Genomic DNA, 16,598 nt, shown 5'->3' on the forward strand with positions numbered 1-16,598 from the left:
CGCCCTAGTTCAATTTGCGATGCTGCACTGCAGCTGATGCCTGGGTTATTCCAGTCTTCCCTTGGAACAGACCCTAAGACAAATTTCCCCTATGGGATGAATAAAGGAAATTTTATTACTTATCATTATTATAACGATTGAAGGACGGCTAACCTATTCAAACCCAAAAAGACACCCCAACCTTCATCCCAACACACCTGTATGATAGATTATTTTGCATCTTATGCAAAAATTTCAAAATCTATCAAAGAGGCATCAAAAATAATAAACCATCCTCTTGATGGAGTAGAAAGAATTCATGGAAAAGCAATAGAAAGGAAAGCATTCTCAATTACCAACAATAAAAAACATATTTTATACCATGAATTTAGTCTTTTACCATCTGGGAGAAGGTTTTGTCAGATTAAATGTAGAACTAACAAGTATAAATCAACGTTCGTTCCATCAGCAATAAAAATTTTGAATATTTCATATGGTACAGAAAAACCAAGGATTGATTCGTTGACTGATTAACTGATTAATTTATTTAATGTAAGATTAACTGACCAATTGATAATGATGATAATTTTTGGTGTCGAATTGCCACAATCGTAACAAATTGAAAACGAAATGAATATGTTTATGTTGTGTATATCGCACGTGTGAAAGAAAGAAAGAGAGAGAGAGAGAGAGAGAGAGAGAGAGAGAGAGAGAGAGAGAGAGAGAGAGAGAGAGGGAGAGAGAGAGAAAATAAGTAGGAGTGAAATATCTGTTCAATCTTAGTTATCGTTTAACATTATAACAAGTGTAACTAAATGACAAATTGCCATATTTATGGACAATAAAGATCTATTATTATTATTATTATTATTATTTTATTTGTTTTCCACGTTAATTTGTGTATTGTTGTGCTGACGAAGGGTTTGTACCAAAAACGTCCATTGTCTGTTTTGTTCCCATACAAAGCCTCTCCATTTCCACTCTTTGGTTATGGTTAGTATTTTCACGATCCTCGGCTTCAGGCAGCCCCTACCGTTTTCTACTAATAGAATAATACTACATATTACTATCTACAAATATTTACTTTAAACAGGAAGAATCGTTAGTTTGATTTAGTGATAAACATGTAAAAAGAAAGGTCGAAAACGGGGTAAAAAATTATTTATAAAAAGAAAACTAAATTCAGGACATTGGGGAATGACTCGTTAGTCTTTAACTTTAAGCTTTCAGAGCCACGAAGGCCATGGAGCAGGAGTTTATTCCAGTTTCTAAAGCATGAAATGGACAATAGCAATTAATTGCTTGCTACTCTTTGGACCTACTCTTTGGACAGGACGCAAGTCCATCGCTAAGTACCTTCCACCAGATCAGATCTTAATCTAAAAGACCCAGATACACAATAACTGCTGGGGTATCATAAAAAAAAAATCATCCAGGATCAAACTCTGTACCTTTGCGTGTAAAGCGAGTGCTCTACTGGGCTATTGGGAAATGTAGTCATAAATAAAAGGATACTTATTGCTTACCTGAGTGCTGATGGTGACAATAAGTGAAAATTAGGAAAATGTTGATTGCCTTTAAGCCCCATTTTTACTGCATTAAACCCCACTTTTAGAGCAATTGAGATGATAGACTATCATTGATACTCTAGCTAACTTCAGGAGAGTGGGAAACTGCACCTGTGTGTTCCACCACACATCAACTCTCTCATTGCTAGCACATTGTTTCAAGAAAATGTAATTTTTAAAAGGAGGAAATTCCTCCTCTTGACTCAAAATCGCGGGGTTCCGTAGATCCAAGGAAAACCATCAGCACTGTTACTGTTACCTGACATATTCTGAAAGTCCATGCCTGGTTTGGTGTCTCATGTCTGATATAATGAAATTTAGTAGTAGTTGTAATACTATGTGGTCAAGTGGTATGACACTCGCTTTCAGAACGGAAGGTCCCGAGTTCGAGCATCACTCGGCGCATAGTTGAGTCCTTAGAAAAGGCTCTTTACTCACATTCTCTCACCGTACTCAGGTGTAAAATGAGTACCTGTCCGTAAACAGCATTGCCTCTGTCCGAAAAAAAACACGTAATATCGCCTGACTGGCATCCTTTCTCGTTCTACATTTTACGTGTTGCGATTGGTCAAGGAACCCTTGTAACGTGCTCTGAGCACATTTAGTGGATATTGTGCTATATAAAAGCTCCATTTTTTTTTTTTTTAGTAGTATGGTGCAGGAAATGTAGAACAATGAAGGCTCCTGTTTATCAGAACCCACTGAATGCTCAAATCCTAGACTCCCATTTACTTAGCAAATAGCTTTACACACTTTGACGGTTTCTATAGCTCAGTTAACAGAATGATGATAAGAGAAAACTAGACAAAAAAAAACAACACACAATTAAACAAAATTTCATTCGTATATTTTATTCTACATTTATCCAATTCATAAGTTATATCACAGTCCCGTTTATATATTCGCCAACAAATGAATGGACAGGCTTTCTCAAGGCGAAGGTCATCGGTACAGGTGATGATCGGGATCGTGCTGGAATATGACATGCTCCTCGATCAAGTCCAAATCTCCACAGTTGGAAGGGGGACAACTCTTTTCACAAGTGTAAACCAAGATGGCACCAAATTCAATGTCAGAAGCCTTGCCTGAAGCAAAAGATAAAATTTGGTGACTTGAAATGGATTAATAGAAATAACTGTGATGTCTACTTTCTGTTTAATGAGGCATACTTGGAAATTAAACCGAAGGCGAATGAGGTGAATTTCAGATTCTAGCGAAAAGTTGATCTTTTAACAATATCATGATTACCATTATTATTTTTATGGGATAAAGAACTGTTGAATAAACAAAGAAGACAACTTGTATAAATATGCATGTAATTCATGTTATCCAGACCTATAAATGAACTCTACAAAATTTTACTGAAATAGTTTGTCTACTTATCTTTTTAAATTTAACAAATTGACTGATATTAGTCAACTGGCTGATGATTCACAGGTCTAGATTAACTATCAAAATTATGAGGAAATTGAAAGGGAAAATAGTGTCTTGCATAAGAGGATTACCAGACAAAACATGAAAGAAAAATACCAAGAAAAAAAATAATTTTAAAATCCCCAAAAAATCAACCTGCCTCGCCAATCGAAGCAGGTTGATTTTTTGGGATGGGTCTTTTTGTCCTTGCTTTTTTTTGGTACTGTTTCATATAAACTTTTATAACAGGTTATTCATGTCATGAAGAAGTATTAGAGCAAGCTGAAACTAAAAGGCTATTAATTCGTACAATAAGAAAAAGACAAATGCAATTTTTAGGACACCTAAATCGACATAAATGTATTGAACATCTTGCTCTTACAGGAAAGATAGAAGGTAAAAAGAGTAAAGTTGGACCAAGAAAAACATATTTGAATAGTTTGAACAGCTGGGTGACAAAGAAAGAGAAGAGTAATATTAGTTTTCTGAGGTTATCTGATCAAAGAGATGAATGGAGTATCATGATCACCGATGTCTGGCACAGACTTGGTACTTGAAGAAGAAGATTCATGTCATTTACCTTTCTGTGAACACAGCCAAGGTATCAAAGCTGGGACAAGCTGAAGTTCAAAGACACGACGACAACCACATTTGCTACAAGGAGGGATGATGGACTGGGCTGGATTCAAACTCTGGACCAGTAGGGGTTCACCGCATCGCTCATATCTGGGAAACAAAATTACTATAAGTTTAGGACAAAGACAGTTTTGTGTCTCAAGAAAAAGAAAAATAAAGTTCAAAACAGCAGATTAGAGCACAACACATCACCATCGAATATTTTGTTTCCATTACAAACATGTGGTTTAATCTATGCGAAATTATAACAATCAAAATCTATCCTCTCTGCCGGCTTTTCCTCTTCACAATCCATTGTTTCCTTTCTTCTGTTCAATTATCGAATCCCACAATTGCGTGCACTTCAATTAATTAACAAATCACAAAGCATTAGGACCTTCCATGAATATTTTAAAAATAAGTGAATCTCTTGGCAAAAAACCGAGGTTTTAAAAAAAGAATGACTTTCATAAAGACCCCCCCCCCCCCCGACCCCCACCTTTTAAAAATGCATTTTGAAAGAAGTCGGATTGAAAAGGAAGAAAACATCATTTCACTTTTTAGATGTTAACACACTAGAGTCCTTCAGAGCCAATGATTTATGTAGTGTTAATTAAATGGACAGTGGCAGATGCTTACTACCATTTGGATAAGACACCAGTCTATCACAATGTACATTCCACCAGGTCTGTCAGACCCAGCTAGTCATTAACTCATGGAAGGGTAATAAACCTTCAGAGCCATTATTAAGCCCAATGGAGCCGGTGTGTTTATCCCAGTTTCTATAGCATGAGACAGACAATAGCTATTATTGCTTTCTACCCTTTAGAGAAGACACTAGTCTATCGCAAAGTACTTTCTGCTAGATCTAACAAACCCAGTTACTCAATCACTGCTGGGTGGACAGAGGTGGTCAGAAAATATCTTGACTGCACTCATGATCGACCTCAGTCTCTTTGCGTGTTACCCTTGTAACTGAGCTATCAACACCACTGCTGTAAGGATAGGGAGGGGGGGGGGGGGGTTTAGAAAAAAATCTCTTGTGCATCTGGCGTCAATAATAGTTTCATTCCTTGTGATGGATGTGCTCTACTCTACTGCTGGGCTATTGGGAGCCTCATAACTTTTTTTTTTTTTAATTTACTGAAGTAAAAAAAAATAAAGGGGCCTAGAAAGGAAATACAAAAATAAAAAGTTGCAAACATGTTACCTGATGCATTGCTCTGGAAATTTCTGAATTTCTTTCCAAAACTTGTGAAATACTTTATCTCCATGTTTGACATGCGATTTCTCATATCCTTCAGATCCCCCTTTCCCTTTGGTTTGAGCTCTAAAATTAAAATAATACAATAACAAAGGCTTTTAAGAGAAGAAAAAAAAATAGTGGTACAAATATACAAACTTTGTCTTGGTGATATTTCCTACAGGGTCTGTTGATTTTCATTTCAACTCATCTCTCATTTGTCATTCGTGTTTCATTCATCATGTATTTTGTATACCTTTAAGATATCTCCTTTATATTACAAAGAAGTACCACCTAGTGCCGGAATGATTAGAATAGCTTTTGTGTAGGTCTACTAACAGTAATATCACCATGGATCAATTTGCCTGAAAGACAGACCGATGAAGCCGGTTTGCCTAAAAAATATGCTAATTTAATTTTTTTTTGCGATCTACGACTTGCCGGTTTAGTGCCAACCTTCCCAGAGTGAAAAGTACATTTAATTCTATGACCCTAAATGTGTTTTTTTTAAAGGAAAAAAAAAAAAAAAAAAAGAATTTAGTCTGCATGATTGAAAACAAAATTTATATAAAAGCTACCACCCAGAGAAGTGATCAAGAGACCCCAACCATGGTACTTGTTTTGATGCTAGTGTTGGTATAGGTTGTTTTAGTGATGATGCTCTAGTGCTCGTGGTGATAATGACGATGATGTGGTGGTAGTGGTTGTGGCAGTGTCAATGCTGTGATGGTGGTTGTAGCAGTGGTGACTACTACTACTACTACAACTACTATTGGTTCAAATATGGGAAATACCCACCTATGTGATATACAAGTTGAATACCCCAAAAATAGTCTTAGTGCATTTTTTAAAAAACCTACAGCGTACTTACAGCTCCCCATTTAATAATAATAATTTTAAAAATTGGATTCATACAAAATATTAAAGAAAAAAATATTATAAATGTAAACAATCAAAATAAAGTATTTTCAGTTGTATTATAAAGGCAAATAACCCATTTATTTGTATGTTTATTGGCAATACAAGTCCTTCATTGAAGGCTTCGTTGTCAACAATGTTGGTTCTATTTTATTTTCACTTGACAAGTTCTATTTAACAAGAAATAGAAGCTTAAAATGAGATGAGACCATTTGAAGTATAAAATACGCTTATATGCATAATTCAATGCAAATCTTCAAAAGTGGTGTGAAAGGTATTAGTGAAAACCAGCGTTTAATAACCATATGAAAAGATAAATATAGTACAAAACGTGACTTATCAGCTGATGTGTAAACAGATCAAATGTATGAAAAAAAGGTGACACATGTGTTCAATTGTCAACTCTGAAATAATATTAAATAGTCGGTATTTCCGAGTATTACAAGTTAACGTTCCGGTGGTGCAATAATGATAAAGCCTAAAGCCGGCAGAAGAGTCAAAAAGCTGGAAGGCAATTATTACATTAACTAAAAAACCGGAATTTCCGGCATATGCCACGAACTTTCACCCATGAATATCACTTTCACTCCAAATTTTTATCAAATAATCAAAATTTGGTCAAATTTGGCTCACAAAAAAAATCTGTACATATATGATAAAATTTCTACCAATGGCAGGTCTCCCATTCCAAACAAAACTCTAGGGTTCAGCTCTAAATACAATAGGGTTTTTTTTAAATGCTGGATCAAAATCAATACAAGAACTTCTGGAAGGTAGCAGCTTCTTATGGTTCTCACACTAGTATGTTATGACGATCGACCCAATCAGCAAAGTCCGGTCCGCATGCGTGCACCATCGCGAACCCACCCGGTAGCATCGTCACAACACACCGTTCAACTAGATGCCCTGCCATTTCGGGTTCTTGCCCACCTCGGGTCCATGTAGGACAGGTGAAAAGTCCCCACTGATGAAGCGACTTTGCTGTGAGGCAGCTCCTCGACTGAAGCCGATTCGCAGCAACCCAGTGTCTCTCTTACTGGTATCGAAGCCTGGCAACTTCTCACCAAGCTTAGAGGAGTGTATGTCCCCGCCCCCACAAGGGATTGAATTCGTATCTGGAAGGTGAATATAGAAGATGAGTATCTTAAATAGTTTGACCAAATACCGTTCACTGATGATTTCTTTAATCTGCTTGCCTTCGACCTCCTCATAATCTCGAATAAGACTGGCAATGTGTTCATCATATGTAGCATTGTGGGATTGATTGGAATTTCCATCCACGACAGACAGGTAGTAGGGTTTGAGTAGCAATGGCTGTCTTGATGTGGGTTGGTGACTCGGCGTGCAGTCCTTGTGTAAAAAAAAAATTTGTATTAATCGTGTCATTTCCAAAACCGGCAAAATCAAACTGTTATTTTGCAAGGGTATGGTGAGATAAAATTCAATTGACATTTTTAATCAGATATTAAGTCGGAGTGATTCATTAAAATAAAATGAAAATTGAATTTAATGCGTTTATAATGAAATTTGGCTCATAAACGAAAAGTATGAGAAAGAAAACAATCCCCAAATAATTTTTCTTCTCCAGTCAAATTTTTTTGGATGGGTTTGTTTGTTTCTTTCTTGTATTTTTTTCTCTACTATGTCTGGCACAGTTTCATGAAAACTTTTTCAGATCTTTTTCTTAAACCAGGCCCTGCTGCCTAATTTGTCACTTAAAATTTTTTTTTTATTATCACATTGGTAGCCCAAAATATTTTGTCTGATCTTGCGATAAGGTTAACCGATATTGTGCTTGGTCAGTAGCCAAAATGATCATAAATCATTTCCTTGGGTATTTTATACCCATTACACAACTTAACTTAGGTGTAGATATGTACCTGAATATAGGCAGTGTGTGATATTGTAGGAGTGCCAGCACACATAAAGAATCCCTAACAAAAAGCTAGCTCTACATCTAAATAAATAGCTCATAATAAACCAAATACCTTGTATTTTGTGTTAAGGACCGATGCCAACTGATCAAGCCTACTGGTGTCTGGAACATTCAAGTCCTCTATCAAAGCATCTGTGTGAAGCATTAAAACCAACTTTCATCTTAATACAATATGGTACAACTGTGATAAAATGTAAAATTGTATACAGTGCAGTCCACATAAAATAAAACCTTGTTTAAAGTAAACTTTTCGTCCAGCTTTGTTATTTTTCCTTTCTTATATACCAATTAATTAAAGTCTGGTTTGAATAAACACAATTAGGTCTAGGTCATTTTAAATCAACTGTTCTCTGTCATAGTGACCTCCTTTCCCTACCTCCATGCGCCTACTAAACCCCTACAAAAAAAAAAAGATTATCAAGAGGACATGACATCAAATTATCAATTCAAACATATAGGATAGACAACCACCTATACTGCTTCTTTCCCTCTGTTATCGTTTATGGAGTGAGCTCCTTCAAGAATTGATAGAAACTAAAAACAGTACAGAATTTTTTTTTTTAATCTTAGAAAAGTGGAAACAATATTGAATATTAAATTGATCACAGGATATTGAAATGCGTGTGTATCTATGAGAGTACGTGTGCCTAGAAATTCATAGATGTGAACTGTAGTCTGGATCCTCTCTCTAAGAACAGTGTTGCCAATTCAATAGGCAACAATATACTGAACTTTTACGCCAACACATTGACCGATCGCTGTCTGAGTGCAGACATTATGTATTTACTTTTTTTTTCCATTTAGCATGTGATTGGAAAATATACTTAGGGTTTATAACATACTGAATTCCATACAGAGAACTGGCAACCTTGTAAGAGGCTACTACAATGGCCACAAAGAAGAAAAAAATCTTAATTGCGTCCTACAATTTATGTTTTTCCAAATGTGTACAGCTTTGGAGAGGTTACAAATATCACATTTTGTCAAATGTGAAAACAATGTAAATGTATGGAGAGAGGATGTTGGATGACATTTACATTGTTTCCACATTTGACAAAATGTGACATTTTGTAACCTTACATATTTGTGTTTTGTTTTTTTTGTCTCCTGACAAGGGCCAAGTGCCGAAACATTGTTTTGTGTTGTTCCCTTATATATATGAATCACATTTACTCACTTTATCTTTCTCTCCATTTTATTGGCTTATTTAGGCACCTCTAATTTTAAGTGTATAGTTTTCCATGACGCTACTGATGCCTGGGTTTATTTATGAAAAGATCTCAAATATACTATACTGTGTAAAGTATTCAATCAATTAAAACTACAAACCTCCTCCAGTGCCAGATATATCACTTTGATGGCCTTCCACATCCATCTGAAATTAGATATTTTAAAAAATTCATTTTCTTCTGAAGTAAATTCTCTTTTAACCTGTTTATCAGTCAAAAACTGTATTACTTGAAATTTATTATTATTTTTGCGATTGGATGAAGAAAAAGATTTATTGTGAAATACTTTTCTCATCCCGTTTTATTCTTTAAAAAAAAACATAATACATGTTAAATGGTTGATATTTTTAACGATTCAAATGTTGCTGGTTAAAGCTTGTGTTAAATAACAATAATCAAATGGAATGGAAGATTGAATTAGATTAACAAAGACAGATAAAGTGCATGTTTGTCACAAAACATCCACATTATGTCTTCATTAATTAAATTGAATTCTCGGTTCCATTTGACTATTGCTATATGATACTTTTTACAGTACAGTCAACAGCTTCAGACAGCACAATAATATTTCCTCAAATTGCTTACCGTAGCAAAGCAAGCAGACAAATCTTCATCTGCCGCTTCATGGGGAGAGGAATTAGATGAAATGTTCTTTGATTCAGCCGCTGGATCATAACTCTCAAAATCATCATCGACTCCTTGGATGCTTTCTGATCCATCTATCTTGTTTGGAGATGAAATTTGTGATGAATTGGAGTGGTTACTTGGCTTTAGATTTGAGTTGCTATTCACATTTTGATGAAAAGCATTGTGTTTTGTATTGTTATTTGAAGCACTTTCACCAGAAAATTTACAATCTTCCCCCCAATCGCTGTTTGAAGCAGTAGCACCCCAATCATCATCATCATCATCATCACCCCAATCATTCTGATCATCGGTCCACATATCATCGTCAAATAATTTTGAAGAATCATTTTTCTTTGTACTGATTGGAGCATAGGTCTCATCATACTGCATAGCTCGATAGACCCTCCAACTGAAATGAAAATGGTAAAGTGTGCTCTATTAACTAATCAGTGGACTGCAGTACTCTGGAAAGACATGTATTTCAATAAAACTTTGGCCAGAAAACTCTTCTTTTAAATATCAATTGATTTAAATGACCCTTATCTTGGCAAAACTCTCAAACCTGGGACCTCAAGAGTTTTTGTCATAATGAGGTTCATTTAAATTGATCGAGATTTAAAGGAAAGGACAAGTTTTCTGGCCAAAATTTTAAATATCAGTTTTTCCAGAGTACAAACTACAATAATACAGTATAAAAATCTCAAATACATAAAATTTGAATTCAGAAAAAACCTTGAACAACCATTACAAATATTACCCCATTTTGGCTTCTCCATCTTCTATCAATCATCCTATCAGCACACTTATCATTAACACCAAAATATGTAGCTTGAGAAAATCATATGAAAATAAAATTCGGTGGCTTTTGACCGCCTGTTGCGATAAGACAACGACTTCTCTAAAGTGTCTAATATTATCATTATCACCTTAAAGGACATTTACCTTCTCTTCATTTTACTTGTGAGATACACTCTTTTTGTAAAATTGATTGACCAATGTGTTTTTGTGGGTGAATGAGTGTATGTGCCCCATATAAAAGATATTTACCCACATAACTTTTCCTGTAAAAACTGATAGCATAAACAACCTCAGCAACACACTTCACCACCATCAACGACTACAAAAGATATCAAATTCTTAGGTCATGACTCAAGACCAAAGCACTAAAGCATAGCTAATACAGTGGAATCCTGATAAAGCCAACACACCACCAGACCAGAGAGATTGGTTGACTTTAAGCAAGGTTGACTTTATCAAAAAAATTTCATCTAACTCCTTTACTTGAAAAAGGTCCAAGGCCGAAACATCGTTTGTTTTGTGTTGTCCCCTTATTTATGAATCATATAATTTACTCCCTTTATCTTTCTCTCCATGTTATTGACTCATTTAGGCACCTCTAGTTTTTTGGTTGACTTTATCCATTATCAATGGAACACAGATGAAGAACAGAAAAGTTGGGACCAACAAGAGGTGGCGACTTTAACTTTAAGCAGAAGTTGACGTTATGTGGATTCTACTGTAGTCTGGTTCAGATATGTTAAGTTAGCAGGTAAAGAAAATTCTACGTCTATATATATAGTATAAAATTATTGGGAAACCATACCTGTTGTTCAGTGGACACCCTTGAGATGCACAGACAAAGATATAAAGACATCTGTGATAGGCCGAATTGGACAGGGGACAATAGAGTTGTACCACAAGGGTCATATCCACTGCACATCCTGGACATTTCTGGGTGGCAGATGCATTAGATTTTGTCATCCATACCTGCATAAAAATAGGAAGAAAAAGTAAATTAAATTTAAAAGTTGAATACAAAAATTGTGGGCTGATCTGACAAAGTAAAAAAAAATTTGAATCCCATAAACTATTAAATTATAAATATATCTCGACAAAGACACCATTTCTATTAAAAATGCAGTTTGTAATTATAAGGCCCAAGTTACACAACATTTGAAGGGAGGGATGTCAAAAAATTGAGTGAACCCCTTTATTTTGAAGACAAAAAATACTCATTTATTGCAAATTGTTTAAGATACAGTAATACAGTTGCTAGGTCCATTAGGCCCTCCAATAGTGAGCTGATAAATGGCCTTGCGGCTGTGACCCGATGTGATAGACTTTTGAGTGATGGGTCTCATAAAAAGTTCCATAGATTTTTTGTTTATGGATGGATTTTAACGATTTATGTCTTATTGTCTTCAGGAGGAATTACTCTGTCGTCTGGTGTTGTGTTTAAATCAATGCCAATTTAGTATATCTTTTGATCGTTGGTAAAATAGGGTATAATTTAGCTTTCTTTTTGAAAACTGCAGCAAATAAAACACACACACACACACACATGCACATGACACTTATACATGAAAACACACAAAACAATGTAATCAAAGTCTGTTGAGATAAGATAAATGAAAATGTTAAGATTACAATTATTTCCTTTAAAATAAAAATTTTCAAAAAATGTGCGAATAAAAGTGGTGCTGGGTATTTATTGATTGATTGCATTTGAAATGGAGTGCACAGTTAGAAATTTACCACAGCATATGGACGAATAATGCAAAAAATTATCACAGCGTACGGTCGAATAATGCTAGGTACTTCGGTAAACGTCCATTTGGCACTCCAGTAGTGAGCTGATAAATGGCCTAGTGGCTGTGACCCGATTCTTTGGACTTTTTAGTGATGTCTCAGAAAATGTTCCATAGATTTTTTGTTTATGGATGGATTTTAATGATTTATGTCTTAGTCTTATGTTCTTCAGGAGGAATTACTCTATCATTTGGTGTTGTTTATGTTTAAATTAAATCAATGTCAATTTAGTATATCATATATCTTTTGATAGTGGATAAAATAGGGTATAATTTAGCTTTGGATAATTTAAAAATTCGCAATTTGTAAACAAGATTCTAGTGAGGCACATGATTTATTTAACGTAGTGTTTTTATGCACCTCCGTTGGCGGTGTATCTTAACGGATCGTTTTTATACACCTCCGTCACGCATACGCATTCCACCCAATTTAATTAGCGATATTGTGTTTCTGTATTTGGACATGGCGAAAGTTATATTGTGACATCTGTAGGATGTTTTTGCTAATAAATTAATATATCAAAATAATAATAATTTAAAAAATCGAAATATAAAACCAGAAAATAGAAGTTGCATTGAAGGTAAAATAATATTTTAGAGAGACCTTATTAAATGTGATGAACAGTCCGGTGGCTCCGTAGCGCAGTGAACATTTTGTCAGACTCTAACCTTGAAAGTACCGGGTTCGATTCCCATTGTTGACATTTTTATTTTTTTTATTTACTTTGTTTTTGTTTACTGTTTTTCTTTCTTTTTTTTTTTTTTTCAAAAACTTTTCATCATGTTTTAAAAAAACTTCGATTTTAATTTTTTTTTAAATTATTTATTTATTTGAGATCAGTATTTGTGTGCCATGTTTCTTTTTACTTTTGATTTTTAAAATTATTGTTATTATTCTTTAATTCATTATCATTGTACATCGGTAATCACTAAGCAGCGTGCTAAACTACAATCTAAAACTATTTAAACCTCATGGACGTATGCAGCAACATTTTCATTAATTTACCATCACCGCCAACGGAGGTGCATAAAGATGGTGCATTTTTGTACACCTCCAACCGAGGTGTATAAAAGCGCCACCTTTATTTAAACATCTTAACTTTTAAATAAAATTAAATTCAGGGCAAAGTTGTATACCGCATCCATGAAATTCGTTCCCGCAAAATCCTTACTCAAATCTTAGCAGCCATTGTAGGCCAGTTTTGAAATCCAAATGGTGGTCACTACCGGAAATACAACAGTTTCAGGTCACAAAGTCCCTCAGTAAATAACAAAGGCAAATATCAAGAGTAGAAGACCATTTTTCAGCCTTTAAACTAACATAACTTTTCTTCTTCTATCTGATTTTCACAATTTTGGTATCACTAGAATCGTGTTGGAAAGTACTTTATAATGAAATAGGTTTCATTGAGCTCAATCCAATTTGAATTATTTTTTTTTTAACCAAAGTACCTAATAATGCGAAAAATAACAATAACAGTCTTAATTATAAATAAAATAACTACTTCTGCTCATCTGATTTTCAAAATTTTTTAATCAAGCTCTTATCTGACACAACCCAATGATTAAGAATTTTCTTTGCCCTTCTTGACTCTGTGACATGGTACTTTTATAAGGAGGTTCGCGTGCGAAGTGCGACTTCTTCTCTCACTGTTCGATTGGTGATTAGGTAGGCACTTTGATAACTCCAGTCCAGTGGCCGCCGATAGGCTCACTGTAAGGTGAAACTCGTTTTTTTGGAACTTTATTTTTGACCCTTTACTGTTTTGGTCGCCATGGCGTTATTTGTGAACCTATGTGACTAACTTTGGTATCATTATAAAGGACACAAAACAAGCTTTCTAACGGTGTATTTCATTCTTAATTCCTGATTGTATTTCTCAGAAAGCTTATGTAATAAAAATTTATAAATTTTTGAATTATAATAACTTTTTAAATTATGGATACATTTTAATTATACTTCATACCTACATCGATAGACAATTAATTGAAGAATATCTCTTCCAAATTTCATCAAAATTGATACACTCGCTCATTACTTTATTTTTTCCGCCATCAACCCTACTTTTTAGGACAAAAACCTCATATTTTTTCCCTTTTTCATTTATCCTTAATTTTTTCCATACTTTCCATCCATAAAAATGATTTATATGAAAATAAAGCTTATTTTCAGACCATTAAAATGATACCTAACACTTGCCATTTATTTTTTAATTGAAACAAAATTACTGAAAACAATAAGTGGGCCATGTTGACTGTAAAACTCAAAATTTCCCGATCGCCGCGAGATGCTGGTTTTGAGGCAGCAGTGAGATCACAGATTCTCTCTGTAAAATTGACAAAAAATTTCAATAGAAAAATATAAATAACTCTGGAACCGTAGGTCGTAGAGAAACAAATAAGGTATAAAATTTTATGTTTTTTCAAGTCCCATCCCCCTGACTGAATCAAATAAAGATATTTTGAGTTTGAAAATTTTATCAAAGTTAGGCCCTAAAACTAGGCACTTTGATAAAATTTTCAAACTCAAAATATCTTAATTTGACCCAGTCAGGGGGATGGGACTTGAAAAAACATAAAATTTGATACCTTATTTGTTTATCTACGACTTACGGTTCCAGAGTTATTTATATTTTTCTGTTGACATTTTTTGTCAATTTTACAGAGAGAATCTGTGATCTCACTGCTGCCTCAAAACCAGCATCTCGCGGCTATCGGGAAATTTTGAGTTTTGCAGTCAACATGGCCCACTTATTGTTTTCAGTAATTTTGTTTCAATTAAAAAATAAATGGCAAGTGTTAGGTATCATTTTAAAGGTGAGAAAATAAGCTTTATTTTCATATAAATCATTTTCATGTATGAAAAGTATGGACAAAATTAAGGATAAATGAAAATGGAAAAAAATATGAGGTTTTTGTTAAAAAAAGTGGGGTTGATGGCGGAAAAAATAAAATAATGAGCGAGTGTATCAATTTTGATGAAATTTGGCAGAGATGTTCTTCAATTGATTGTCTATCGATGTATGAAGTATAATTAAAATGTATCCATAATTTAAAAAGTTCTTATAAGTCAAAATTTGATAAATTTTTATTTCAATAGCTTTCTGAGAAATACAATCAGGAATTAAGAATAAAATATACCGTTAGAAAGCTTGTTTTGTGCCCTTTAAAATGATACCAACATTAGTCACATAGGTTCACAAATAACGCCATGGTGACCAAAATATTAAAGGGCCAAAAATAAAGTTCCAAAAAACGAGTTTCACCTTACAGTGAGCCTATCGGCGGCCACTGAACTGGAGTTATCAAAGTGCCTAGTTTTACTAAAACTAAATCAAAATCTACTCACCGGCTGTCCTCCTATTTTACTATCTCCCCAAGAGATTTTGTCTGACAAGCCAATTTCTTGATCTATAAGCCCGATCAAAAGTGACATAATGATGATGGTTGTGAAAACAAAGTAAAATCTGTAATAATTTATTAATATTAGTATTTTTTATTAGGAGCACATTTGAAGCGATTTCTTGGATGGGAGAAAGCGAAAGAGAAGCAAGAGAAAGAAAGTAGAAAGCGAAAACGGAAGACTAATACCTATCCCTATCTTCAAAATAGAAAGAGTGAATCGATTACAATGATAGTCAAAGGGAAGTAACAAATCAAATTACGAGAATAACATATGTATAAAGTTACCTCCCTTAACATATCAAGGTTTAAATAAATATTTTTAAAAAAGGTTCGGTTTTCTCAAAAAACTGTTTCCTCTTCCTTTTATTTTTATGTCCTGAATATCATGTGAATTCTTAGGAGCTGTAATTATTGTGAGTTGAAACAGAATTTTTATCTCAAACTCGAAACAATATTATTGTGTTGGTGGGTACTTGTAGGTACGAGATTGCTCAATAATGATGGATAGGGCATATAACAATATTAATAAGGTCACTAATTATTTATATATTAAAATGTAATCAGCTAGTTCAAGGCAACATGTTAACGGCCAGGTATTCATTCTACACCTACCTGAGGTGAGAGAATGCAAGTAAAGAGTCTTTTCCAAGGACTCAACTATGTGCCAAGCGAGGCTCGAACCCAGGACCTTCCGATCCGAAAGCCACATACCACAAGACCATATAGCCGCACATGAGTTCACCTGGCCCCTTCCCCATCCCCTTCCACAGCCCAACAACTTTCACCGATAGCGTGAAACAGACAATATCAATCGCTTACTACTTTTCTGATAGGACGCTAGTCTATCGCAAAGTACTTTCCGCCAGATTTAACGGACCCAACCACCCAATCATTGTTGGGTGGACAGGTGGGTCAGAAAAAATCTCGAATTCACCCGGGATCGATCTCGATCCCTTTGCACGTGAAGCCCTCGGATAGGAAGATTCAGGACTCAAGAAGAGTATCCAGCCAATTAGGCTTTCAGTGCCTTTGCTGATCTAGGGTATGGGTAATTCTTTGAAGTTATCTCAGTTTGAT

The 16,598-nt window shown here is 34.6% G+C and overlaps 1 protein-coding gene across 1 annotated transcript; it reads right to left on the reverse strand.

The window, feature by feature from the left end:
* Window positions 1-2,382: 2,382 nt before the first annotated feature.
* Window positions 2,383-15,666, reverse strand: LOC144956667 (programmed cell death protein 2-like). The gene is made up of 9 exons (XM_078887318.1): window positions 15,466-15,666; window positions 11,132-11,295; window positions 9,487-9,937; window positions 9,002-9,047; window positions 7,725-7,804; window positions 6,902-7,086; window positions 4,786-4,905; window positions 3,541-3,686; window positions 2,383-2,632 (listed from the first exon to the last, which is right to left on the reverse strand). The coding sequence occupies exons 1-9, from the start codon at window positions 15,550-15,552 to the stop codon at window positions 2,490-2,492; spliced, it is 1,422 nt and encodes a 473-aa protein (XP_078743444.1). The 5' UTR covers window positions 15,553-15,666; the 3' UTR covers window positions 2,383-2,489.
* Between the last annotated feature and the right edge of the window lie 932 nt (window positions 15,667-16,598).

Source organism: Berghia stephanieae, chromosome 11 (genome assembly GCF_034508935.2).
Source record: "Berghia stephanieae isolate SIO BIC M18660-M18661 chromosome 11, UCSD_Bste_1.3, whole genome shotgun sequence".
Classification (NCBI taxonomy): Eukaryota; Metazoa; Mollusca; class Gastropoda; order Nudibranchia; family Aeolidiidae; genus Berghia; species Berghia stephanieae.